Genomic DNA, 11,198 nt, shown 5'->3' on the forward strand with positions numbered 1-11,198 from the left:
ACAGGATAGAAGGGCTCTTACCATAGGATAGAGTGGATGAGAGGAGCGGGCACAGGATAGAAGGGCTCTTACCATGGGATAGAGTGGTAGATCAGAGGAGTGGGCACAGGATAGAAGGGCTCTTACCATGGGATAGAGTGGTAGATCAGAGGAGCGGGCACAGGATAGAAGGGCTCTTACCATAGGATAGAGTGGATGAGAGGAGAGGGCACAGGATAGAAGGGCTCTTACCATAGGATAGAGTGGTAAATGAACGGAGCGGGCACAGGATAGAAGGGCTCTTACCATAGGATAGAGTGGTAGATGAGAGGAGCAGGCACAGGATAGAAGGGCTCTTAGCATAGGATACAGTGGATGAGAGGAGTGGGCACAGGATAGAAGGGCTCTTACCATAGGATAGAGTGGTAGATGAGAGGAGCTGGCACAGGATAGAAGGGCTCTTACCATAGGATACAGTGGATGAGAGGAGTGGGCACAGGATAGAAGGGCTCTTACCATAGGATACAGTGGATGAGAGGAGTGGGCACAGGATAGAAGGGCTCTTACCATAGGATACAGTGGATGAGAGGAGTGGGCACAGGATAGAAGGGCTCTTACCATAGGCTAGAGTGGTAGATGAGAGGAGCGGGCACAGGATAGAAGGGCTCTTATCATAGGATAGAGTGGATGAGAGGAGTGGGCACAGGATAGAAGGGCTCTTACCATAGGATAGAGTGGTAGATGAGAGGAGTGGGCACAGGATAGAAGGGTTCTTACCATAGGCTAGAGTGGTAGATGAGAGGAGCGGGCACAGGATAAAAGGGCTCTTACCATAGGCTAGAGTGGTAGATGAGAGGAGTGGGCACAGGATAGAAGGGTTCTTACCTTAGGATAGAGTGGTAGATGAGAGGGGTGGGCACAGGATAAAAGGGCTCTTACCATAGGATAGAGTGGATGAGAGGAGTGGGCACAGGATAGAAGGGCTCTTACCATAGGATAGAGTGGTAGATGAGAAGAGCGGGCACAGGATAAAAGGGCTCTTACCATAGGATAGAGTGGATGAGAGGAGTGGGCACAGGATAGAAGGGCTCTTACCATAGGATAGAGTGGTAGATGAGAAGAGCGGGCACAGGATAGAAGGGCTCTTACCATAGGATAGAGTGGTAGATGAGAGGAGAGGGCACAGGATAGAAGGGCTCTTACCATAGGATAGAGTGGTAGATAAGAGGAGAGGGCACAGGATAGAAGGGCTCTTACCATAGGATAGAGTGGTAGATGAGAGGAGCGGGCACAGGATAGAAGGGCTCTTACCATAGGATAGAATGGTAGATGAGAGGAGCGGGCACAGGATAGAAGGGCTCTTACCATAGGATAGAATGGTAGATGAGAGGAGCGGGCACAGGATAGAAGGGCATCCAGGGTGACAGGATAATGAGGGATCCCCCAGCCCTGCTTTAAGTGTCTTTTTTGACCCATGGCCCGGTTCCCATGTATGGCGCCGTTCTGTTCACCGGGCTGGGGGTGAAGCACTGAGGCGGCGTGGTCCGCCCTTCCATTACATGGCTCCATTAGAATCAATGGGTTACTATTAACATAGTCAATGCAGTCACCAATTGTGGAGTGGGAGCCCTTCCAGAAGATAATCTATAATCCTCCCATACTAATGTATAGATGGTAAAAGTACATCAGTGGGGGGATGGAGGGTGGAAGTACATTATGAGCGGGGGGGATGGAGGGTGGAAGTACATTATCGGCGGGGGGGGATGGAGGGTGGAAGTACATTATCGGCGGGGGGGATGGAGGGTGGAAGTACATTATCGGCGGGGGGGGGGGATGGAGGGTGGAAGTACATTATGAGCGGGGGGGATGGAGGGTGGAAGTACATTATGAGCGGGGGGGATGGAGGGTGGAAGTACATTATCGGCGGGGGGGGGGGGTGGAGGGTGGAAGTACATTATGAGCGGGGGGGATGGAGGGTGGAAGTACATTATCGGCGGGGGGGGGGGGGTGGAGGGTGGAAGTACATTATCGGCGGGGGGGATGGAGGGTGGAAGTACATTATCGGCGGGGGGGGTGGAAGTACATTATCGGCGGGGGGGATGGAGGGTGGAAGTACATTATCGGCGGGGGGGAGGGTGGAAGTACATTATGGGCGGGGGGGATGGAGGGTGGAAGTACATTATCGGCGGGGGGGATGGAGGGTGGAAGTACATTATCGGCGGGGGGGATGGAGGGTGGAAGTACATTATCGGCGGCGGGGGGGGGTTGGGGGGGGATAGATAAATTTGTGCTCCCAATATTACTTACAGCCATGGAGATAGAATGTCACCTCATACAGAAAGAATTTGTGTTTCATCAAGAGCCTCACAACCAACTTAATGAAAGAAATCCCCACCAGACGCACGGCCGCCATTATGTCCATATATATAAAAACTCGACCCCTAAAGTCCTGAGCATTGGAGGTAGATGGACACCCCATCCCCAGAGGTCACCCACATCCAACACATGGAGGAGCCATTTGCCGCTTCCTGTACCCCATATATCAGTGTGGTAATGGAGGCTCATCCATTCCTCCCCCCTCTATATCCCATTGTGGTAATAGCGGGGGAGGCGGGGTGCACAGGCCTCTCATCGTCTGTGTAGAGGGAAGCCCTTGTCTCGCCTTCTTGTACTTTGTTTAGCTTCTGTTTGCTTTTCCAGGACATTCCTAGAACACTCAAAGAGTTGTGCAACATGCGCAGTGCAGGCGGTGGTCTGTGTGAGTGGTGGTTTGTGTAAGTGGTGGGCGGTGGTCTGGAGTGGTGGTTTGTGTGGGCGGTGGTCTGTGTGAGTGGTGGTTTGTGTAAGTGGTGGGCAGTGGTCTGTGTGAGTGGTGGTTTGTGTGGGCGGTGGTCTGTGTGAGTGGTGGTTTGTGTAAGTGGTGGGCAGTGGTCTGTGTGAGTGGTGGTTTGTGTGGGCGGTGGTCTGTGTGAGTGGTGGACGGTGGTCTGTGTTCTAGGTCTGCGTGTGCGGTGGTCTGCGTGCACAGTGGGCGGTGGTCTGTGTGCACAGTGGGCGGTGGTCTGTGTGCACAGTGGGCGGTGGTCTGTGTGCACAGTGGGCGGTGGTCTGTGGGCGGTGGTCTGTGGGCGGTGGTCTGTGTGCGCGGTGATCTGCGTGCGCGGTGGTCTGCGTGCGCAGTGGGCGGTGGCCTGTGTGCACAGTGGGCGGTGGTCTATGTACACAGTGGGACGCCACATCACTAACCACATCCCTGTTTTCTCTGCAGCTTTAACCAGCTCTGTCTGCCGACCTACGACTCCTACGAGGAGATGCACAGGATGCTGAAGCTCGCCATCAGTGAGGGCTGCGAGGGGTTCGGGATGGTGTGAGGAGAACTCCCCCCCGGATATATCATCACTCAGGAGGCACAGGAAGTGGAGGCCACGCTTTATTAGTTTCCAGCACGGGGTTAATCAGCAATGGAAAAAAGTTTTATTAAAAAAATTAACACAGATTTTTTTTCTTCTTCATTGTGGATTGTTAAACTGCACAGCAGTCATCGGCAAGCGGAGGGTTAAAACCGGGGGGCTGGGGGCGGAGTCAGGCATCCACAATCTGCACCGGGATCTCCCAGCAGAACAGGTTCTTGTTGTCTGTGTCTCGCAGCTCCCACTCCACCACCAGCCTCATCTGCAAGATAAGGGGCAACATGAGGGGGTAACAGTCCGGGGAACGCCCCCCCCCCCCCCACAGCAGCCACCGGGGGGCATCACCTAACCATAGCCACCGGGGGACATCACCTAACCATAGCCACCGGGGGACATCACCTAACCATAGCCACCGGGGGACACCCCCTCTTCTTACCTTGGGGTACAGCGGCTTGATGTACATCTTGGTGAGGTAGGTGTAGGTGGTTCCACTCTGTAGGGGGCAGGAGATTCCACTTTTGCACCCATCAGACTCTGGGAGAGGGAATGGCACTGGGAGGTCCCGTATCAGGCCGTAGACCACAGCGGAGCAGCTCGGGGTGACCTCACCTGCACAGAACAGAAGGCTGTCGGTGACTGATCCTGCAGGGGGGGGCGCAGGGCGGGGGGCAGTACTTACCGCTGGTGAAGGTGACGTTTATGGTGTAGGTGCTGCCTCTAACCAGGGGACATGGCTGTTTAGGGCACGGGGACACGTCCACACTGATCAGCTTCCCCCGATCACAGCCTGCAGGAGGGAGACCAGGTAAGAGCCAGATCGCCAGGGACCCCACTCACCCCCCCCCCCCCCCCCCCCCGTATACTCACCACTCACCACCCCCCCCCCCCCCCCCCCCGTATATACTCACCACTCACCCCCCCCCCCCCGTATACTCACCACTCACCCCCCCCCCCCGTATACTCACCACTCACCCCCCCCCCGTATACTCACCACTCACCCCCCCGTATGCTCACCACTCACCCCCCCCGTATGCTCACCACTCCGACTCCCCCCCACCCCCGGGCTGTATACTCACCACTCACCCCTCCCCGTATACTCACCACTCACCCCCCCCCCGTATGCTCACCACTCCAACTCCCCCCCACCCCCGGGCTGTATACTCACCACTGCCCCCCCCCCCCCCCCCCCCCGGGCTGTATACTCACCACTCACCCGCCCCCCCCTTCATGATGTATACTCACCACTCACCTCCCCCCCTACAATGTACACTCACCACAGTCCTTGTACACCAACGGCTCGCACAACACCACGGGGACCAGAAGGAGGAGCACCACCACACGGCCCAGAGACATGATACCGACTGCAAGAGAGGGAGCAGAGGGAGGGTTACTGCTGCCACCTGCTGCCATCCCCCGCCCCCTCCTCCTCTATCACTCCCATCATCAGCTCATAATAACCACCAGAGGGTCCAGCCAGTCATAAGACCCCCACAGACCCTATCCCCATACACCCCCCCCACAGACCCTATCCCCATACACCCCCCTCCCCCCCCCCCACAGACCCTATCCCCATACACCCCCCTCCCCCCCCCCCCACAGACCCTATCCCCATACACCCCCCTCCCCCCCCCCCCACAGACCCTATCCCCATACACCCCCCTCCCCCCCCCCCCCCACAGACCCTATCCCCATACACCCCCCTCCCCCCCCCCCCCACAGACCCTATCCCCATACACCCCCCTCCCCCCCCCCCCCGCAGACCCTATCCCCATACACCCCCCTCCCCCCCCCCCCCACAGACCCTATCCCCATACACCCCCCTCCCCCCCCCCCCACAGACCCTATCCCCATACACCCCCTCCCCCCCCCCCCCCACAGACCCTATCCCCATACACCCCCCCCCCCCCCCCCCCCCACAGACCCTATCCCCATACACCCCCCCCCCCCCCCCCCCCCACAGACCCTATCCCCATACACCCCCCACCCCCCCCCCCACAGACCCTATCCCCATACACCCCCCTCCCCCCCCCCCCCACAGACCCTATCCCCATACACCCCCCTCCCCCCCCCCCCCCACAGACCCTATCCCCATACACCCCCCTCCCCCCCCCCCCCCACCGACCCTATCCCCATACACCCCCCTCCCCCCCCCCCCACAGACCCTATCCCCATACACCCCCCTCCCCCCACCCCCCACAGTCCCTATCCCCATACACCCCCCTCCCCCCCCCCCCCACAGACCCTATCCCCATACACCCCCCTCCCCCCCCCCCCCACAGACCCTATCCCCATACACCCCCCTCCCCCCCCCCCCCACAGACCCTATCCCCATACACCCCCCTCCCCCCCCCCCCCCACAGACCCTATCCCCATACACCCCCCTCCCCCCCCCCCCCCCACAGACCCTATCCCCATACACCCCCCTCCCCCCCCCCCCCCCCACAGACCCTATCCCCATACACCCCCCTCCCCCCACAGACCCTATCCCCATACACCCCCCTCCCCCCACAGACCCTATCCCCATACACCCCCCTCCCCCCACAGACCCTATCCCCATACACCCCCCTCCCCCCCCCCCACAGACCCTATCCCCATACACCCCCCCTCCTCTGGCCCCCGGTTCTCCCTCCGTCTTCCCCCGGTTCTCTCTCCGTCTTCCCCCGGTTCTCCCTCCGTCTTCCCCCGGTTCTCCCTCCGTCTTCCCCCGGTTCTCTCTCCGTCTTCCCCCGGTTCTCCCTCCGTCTTCCCCCGGTTCTCCCTCCGTCTTCCCCCGGTTCTCTCTCCGTCTTCCCCCGGTTCTCTCTCCGTCTTCCCCCGGTTCTCTCTCCGTCTTCCCCCGGTTCTCCCTCCGTCTTCCCCCGGTCTCCGCACTTACCTCTCGGCCACTTTCTTCGTCGCTTTCCGGATCAGATCTCGTGACTTCGGGCCGTTCCGCCCTTCCGCATTAGTTCTCTGACGTCACGTGATTCGTGCTAGCTGCCAATCAGAGGTGGTGGGCGTGGTCAGTGGCGGGATGGCGGCCGCGCGTCTGCTGTGCTCTTGGTTGCGGCCGGGCCGGAGGTGAGAGCGGATGTGACGTATGAGGCGGCGGAGGCACCGGGAGCTCCGGGCACCGATCCCGCTGCTCTTATTCATCTGAGGAGATAGAGGAGGCCGGAGGATAGAGGCTGAGGAGATAGGGGAGGCCGGAGGAGATAGAGGAGGCCGGAGGAGATAGAGGAGGCCGGAGGAGATAGAGGAGGCCGGAGGAGATAGAGGAGGCCGGAGGAGATAGGGGAGGCCGGAGGAGATAGGGGAGGCTGGAGGAAATAGGGGAGGCCGGAGGAGATAGAGGAGGCCGGAGGGGATAGAGGAGGCCGGAGGGGATAGAGGAGGCAGGAGGATAGAGGCTGAGGAGATAAGAGGAGGCCGGAGGAGATAGGGGAGGCCGGAGGAGATAGGGGAGGCTGGAGGAAATAGGGGAGGCCGGAGGAGATAGAGGAGGCCGGAGGGGATAGAGGAGGCCGGAGGGGATAGAGGAGGCAGGAGGATAGAGGCTGAGGAGATAAGAGGAGGCCGGAGGAGATAGGGGAGGCCGGAGGAGATAGGGGAGGCTGGAGGAAATAGGGGAGGCCGGAGGAGATAGAGGAGGCCGGAGGGGATAGAGGAGGCCGGAGGGGATAGAGGAGGCAGGAGGATAGAGGCTGAGGAGATAAGAGGAGGCCGGAGGAGATAGGGGAGGCCGGAGGAGATAGAGGAGGCCGGAGGGGATAGAGGAGGCCGGAGGGGATAGAGGAGGCCGGAGGGGATAGAGGAGGCAGGAGGATAGAGGCTGAGGAGATAAGAGGAGGCCGGAGGATAGAGGAGGCCGGAGGAGATAGGGGAGGCCGGAGGATAGAGGCTGAGGAGATAAGAGGAGGCCGGAGGAGATAGGGGAGGCCGGAGGAGATAGGGGAGGCTGGAGGAAATAGGGGAGGCCGGAGGAGATAGAGGAGGCCGGAGGGGATAGAGGAGGCCGGAGGGGATAGAGGAGGCAGGAGGATAGAGGCTGAGGAGATAAGAGGAGGCCGGAGGAGATAGAGGAGGCCGGAGGGGATAGAGGAGGCCGGAGGGGATAGAGGAGGCCGGAGGGGATAGAGGAGGCCGGAGGGGATAGAGGAGGCAGGAGGATAGAGGCTGAGGAGATAAGAGGAGGCCGGAGGAGATAGGGGAGGCCGGAGGAGATAGGGGAGGCCGGAGGAGATAGGGGAGGCCGGAGGAGATAGGGGAGGCCGGAGGAGATAGGGGAGGCCGGAGGAGATAGGGGAGGCCGGAGGAGATAGGGAAGCCCGGAGGAGATAGAGGAGGCCGGAGGATAGAGGCTGAGGAGATAGAGGAGGCCGGAGGGGATAGAGGAGGCCGGAGGAGATAGAGGAGGCCGGAGGAGATAGAGGAGGCCGGAGGATAGAGGAGGCCGGAGGAGATAGGGGAGGCCGGAGGATAGAGGCTGAGGAGATAAGGAGGCCGGAGGAGATAGGGGAGGCCGGAGGAGATAGGGGAGGCCGGAGGAGATAGAGGAGGCCGGAGGGGATAGAGGAGGCCGGAGGAGATAGAGGAGGCAGGAGGATAGAGGCTGAGGAGATAAGAGGAGGCCGGAGGATAGAGGAGGCCGGAGGAGATAGGGGAGGCCGGAGGAGATAGGGGAGGCCGGAGGAGATAGGGGAGGCCGGAGGAGATAGAGGAGGCCGGAGGAGATAGAGGAGGCCGGAGGATAGAGGCTGAGGAGATAGAGGAGGCCGGAGGGGATAGAGGAGGCCGGAGGGGATAGAGGAGGCCGGAGGAGATAGAGGAGGCCGGAGGAGATAGAGGAGGCCGGAGGAGATAGAGGAGGCCGGAGGATAGAGGCTGAGGAGATAGAGGAGGCCGGAGGAGATAGAGGAGGCCGGAGGAGATAGAGGAGGCCGGAGGAGATAGAGGAGGCCGGAGGAGATAGAGGAGGCCGGAGGAGATAGAGGAGGCCGGAGGATAGAGGCTGAGGAGATAGAGGAGGCCGGAGGAGATAGAGGCTGAGGAGATAGAGGAGGCCGGAGGAGATAGAGGAGGCCGGAGGAGATAGAGGAGGCCGGAGGATAGAGGCTGAGGAGATAGAGGAGGCCGGAGGATAGAGGCTGAGGAGATAGAGGAGACCAGAGGATAGAGGCTGAGGAGATAGAGGAGGCTGAGGAGATAGAGGAGGCTGAGGAGATAGAGGAGGCTGAGGAGATAGTGGAGGCCGGAGGATAGAGGCTGAGGAGATAGAGGAGGATGAGGAGATAGAGGAGGCCGGAGGATAGAGGCTGAGGAGATAGAGGAGGCCGGAGAATAGAGGCTGAGGAGATAGAGGAGGCCGGAGGAGATAGAGGCTGAGGAGATGGAGGAGGCTGGAGGATAGAGGCTGAGGAGATAGAGGAGACCAGAGGATAGAGGCTGAGGAGATAGAGGAGGCTGAGGAGATAGAGGAGGCTGAGGAGATAGAGGAGGCTGAGGAGATAGTGGAGGCCGGAGGATAGAGGCTGAGGAGATAGAGGAGGATGAGGAGATAGAGGAGGCCGGAGGATAGAGGCTGAGGAGATAGAGGAGGCCGGAGAATAGAGGCTGAGGAGATAGAGGAGGCCGGAGGAGATAGAGGCTGAGGAGATGGAGGAGGCTGGAGGATAGAGGCTGAGGAGATAGAGGAGGCCGGAGGAGATAGAGGAGGCTGGAGGATAGAGGCTGAGGAGATAGAGGAGGCCGGAGGATAAAGGCTGAGGAGATAGAGGAGGCTGGAGGATAGAGGCTGAGGAGATAGAGGAGGCTGAGGAGATAGAGGAGGCCGGAGGATAGAGGCTGAGGAGATAGAGGAGGCCGGAGGATAGAGGCTGAGGAGATAGTGGAGGCCGGAGGATAGAGGCTGAGGAGATGGAGGAGGCTGGAGGATAGAGGCTGAGGAGATAGAGGAGGCCGGAGGATAGAGGCTGAGGAGATAGAGGAGGCCGGAGGATAGAGGCTGAGGAGATAGAGGAGGCCGGAGGATAGAGGCCGGAGGAGATAGAGGAGGCCAGAGGATAGAGGCTGAGGAGGAGGGGGGATAGAGGAGGCCGGAGGATAGTGGAGGAGGGAGATAGAGGAGGATAGAGGCTGAGGAGGAGATAGAGGAGGCTGAGTATGAGTTGGGATACTGATGTCTGTGGTCTCGGCAGGAGTCTGGTCTCCTTGTGCACTCGGCCTCTACGTGTTGCGGCTGACGGAGAAGTTTACCTGGCAGAGAGCTGTGTGAAGGTAAGAAGGTTGCCCCGCCCCCGTGATATATGGAGGTCGGCCTCCCGGTCACCATCTTGTCTGTATTACAGAGGCTGCGGCAGGTGACCAGTGGCCCCGAGTTCCTGCGGCTTCAGGTGGACAGCGGAGGCTGCTCAGGGTTCCAGTATAAGTTCTGCCTGGACACAAATGTGACAGAAGAGGACAGGTGAGGAGGCCGGGGGGAGGGGAAGAGGAGGACAGGTGAGGAGGCTGGGGGGAGGGGAAGAGGAGGACAGGTGAGGAGGCCGGGGGGAGGGGAAGAGGAGGACAGGTGAGGAGGCCGGGGGGAGGGGAAGAGGAGGACAGGTGAGGAGGCCGGGGGGAGGGGAAGAGGAGGACAGGTGAGGAGGCCGGGGGGAGGGGAAGAGGAGGACAGGTGAGGAGGCCGGGGGGGAGGGGAAGAGGAGGACAGGTGAGGAGGCCGGGGGGAGGGGAAGAGAAGGACAGGTGAGGAGGCCGGGGGGAGGGGAAGAGGAGGACAGGTGAGGAGGCCGGGGGGAGGGGAAGAGGAGGACAGGTGAGGAGGCCGGGGGGGAGGGGAAGAGGAGGACAGGTGAGGAGGCCGGGGGGGAGGGGAAGAGGAGGACAGGTGAGGAGGCCGGGGTGGGGCGACGAGGAGGAGAGGTGAGGAGGCCGGGGGGAGGGGAAGAGGAGGACAGGTGAGGAGGCCGGGGGGAGGGGAAGAGGAGGACAGGTGAGGAGGCCGGGGGGAGGGGAAGAGGAGGACAGGTGAGGAGGCCGGGGGGAGGGGAAGAGAAGGACAGGTGAGGAGGCCGGGGGGAGGGGAAGAGAAGGACAGGTGAGGAGGGGGGGTGGAGGACAGGTGAGGAGGGGGGGTTGGAGGACAGGTGAGGAGGGGGGGTTGGAGGACAGGTGAGGAGGGGGGGGGGGTGGAGGACAGGTGAGGAGGGGGGGTTGGAGGACAGGTGAGGAGGGGGGGGGGTGGAGGACAGGTGAGGAGGAGGGGGGTGGTGGAGGACAGGTGAGGAGGAGGGGGGTGGTGGAGGACAGGTGAGGAGGCCGGGGGGAGGGGAAGAGGAGGACAGGTGAGGAGGCCGGGGGGAGGGGAAGAGGACAGGTGAGGAGGCCGGGGGGAGGGGAAGAGGAGGACAGGTGAGGAGGCCGGGGGGAGGGGAAGAGGAGGACAGGTGAGGAGGGGGGGAGGGTGGAGGACAGGTGAGGAGGGGGGGGGGTGGAGGACAGGTGAGGAGGGGGGGGGGTGGAGGACAGGTGAGGGGGGGGGTTGGAGGACAGGTGAGGAGGGGGGGTGGAGGACAGGTGAGGAGGGGGGGTTGGAGGACAGGTGAGGAGGGGGGGGGTGGAGGACAGGTGAGGAGGAGGGGGGGTGGAGGACAGGTGAGGAGGAGGGGGGGTGGAGGACAGGTGAGGAGGAGGGGGGGTGGAGGACAGGTGAGGAGGAGGGGGGGTGGAGGACAGGTGAGGAGGGGGTGGGTGGAGGACAGGTGAGGAGGGGGGTGGTGGAGGACAGGTGAGGAGGGGGGGGTGGAGGACAGGTGAGGAGGGGGGGGTGGA

The 11,198-nt window shown here is 61.4% G+C and overlaps 2 protein-coding genes across 2 annotated transcripts in view; one reads left to right on the forward strand and one right to left on the reverse strand.

The window, feature by feature from the left end:
* Nucleotides 1–3,393: 3,393 nt before the first annotated feature.
* On the reverse strand, nucleotides 3,394–6,372 carry NPC2 (NPC intracellular cholesterol transporter 2). The gene is made up of 5 exons (XM_069950909.1): nucleotides 6,265–6,372; nucleotides 4,664–4,750; nucleotides 4,069–4,176; nucleotides 3,826–3,998; nucleotides 3,394–3,651 (listed from the first exon to the last, which is right to left on the reverse strand). The coding sequence occupies exons 2-5, from the start codon at nucleotides 4,740–4,742 to the stop codon at nucleotides 3,562–3,564; spliced, it is 450 nt and encodes a 149-aa protein (XP_069807010.1). The 5' UTR covers nucleotides 4,743–4,750; nucleotides 6,265–6,372; the 3' UTR covers nucleotides 3,394–3,561.
* The window catches only part of ISCA2 (iron-sulfur cluster assembly 2), a 6,023-nt gene continuing 1,181 nt past the window's right edge, over nucleotides 6,357–11,198 (forward strand). The window contains exons 1-3 of the mRNA XM_069950911.1: nucleotides 6,357–6,449; nucleotides 9,566–9,644; nucleotides 9,716–9,831. Coding sequence (XP_069807012.1) covers nucleotides 6,403–6,449; nucleotides 9,566–9,644; nucleotides 9,716–9,831 — 242 coding nt within the window. The 5' untranslated portion in view covers nucleotides 6,357–6,402. The remainder of the gene's footprint in view (nucleotides 6,450–9,565; nucleotides 9,645–9,715; nucleotides 9,832–11,198) is intronic.

The sequence above is a fragment of the Dendropsophus ebraccatus genome, chromosome 13 (genome assembly GCF_027789765.1).
Source record: "Dendropsophus ebraccatus isolate aDenEbr1 chromosome 13, aDenEbr1.pat, whole genome shotgun sequence".
Classification (NCBI taxonomy): Eukaryota; Metazoa; Chordata; class Amphibia; order Anura; family Hylidae; genus Dendropsophus; species Dendropsophus ebraccatus.

Coding starts and splice junctions, on each gene's coding strand:
- NPC2 (XM_069950909.1), bottom strand. CDS start 4,742: ATGTCTCTGGGCCGTGTGGTGGTGCTCCTCCTTCTGGTCCCCGTGGTG. Junction 3,999..4,068: donor AAACGTCACCTTCACCAGCG/GTAAGTACTGCC, acceptor TGTTCTGTGCAG/GTGAGGTCACCCCGAGCTGC. Junction 3,652..3,825: donor TCAAGCCGCTGTACCCCAAG/GTAAGAAGAGGG, acceptor CTTATCTTGCAG/ATGAGGCTGGTGGTGGAGTG.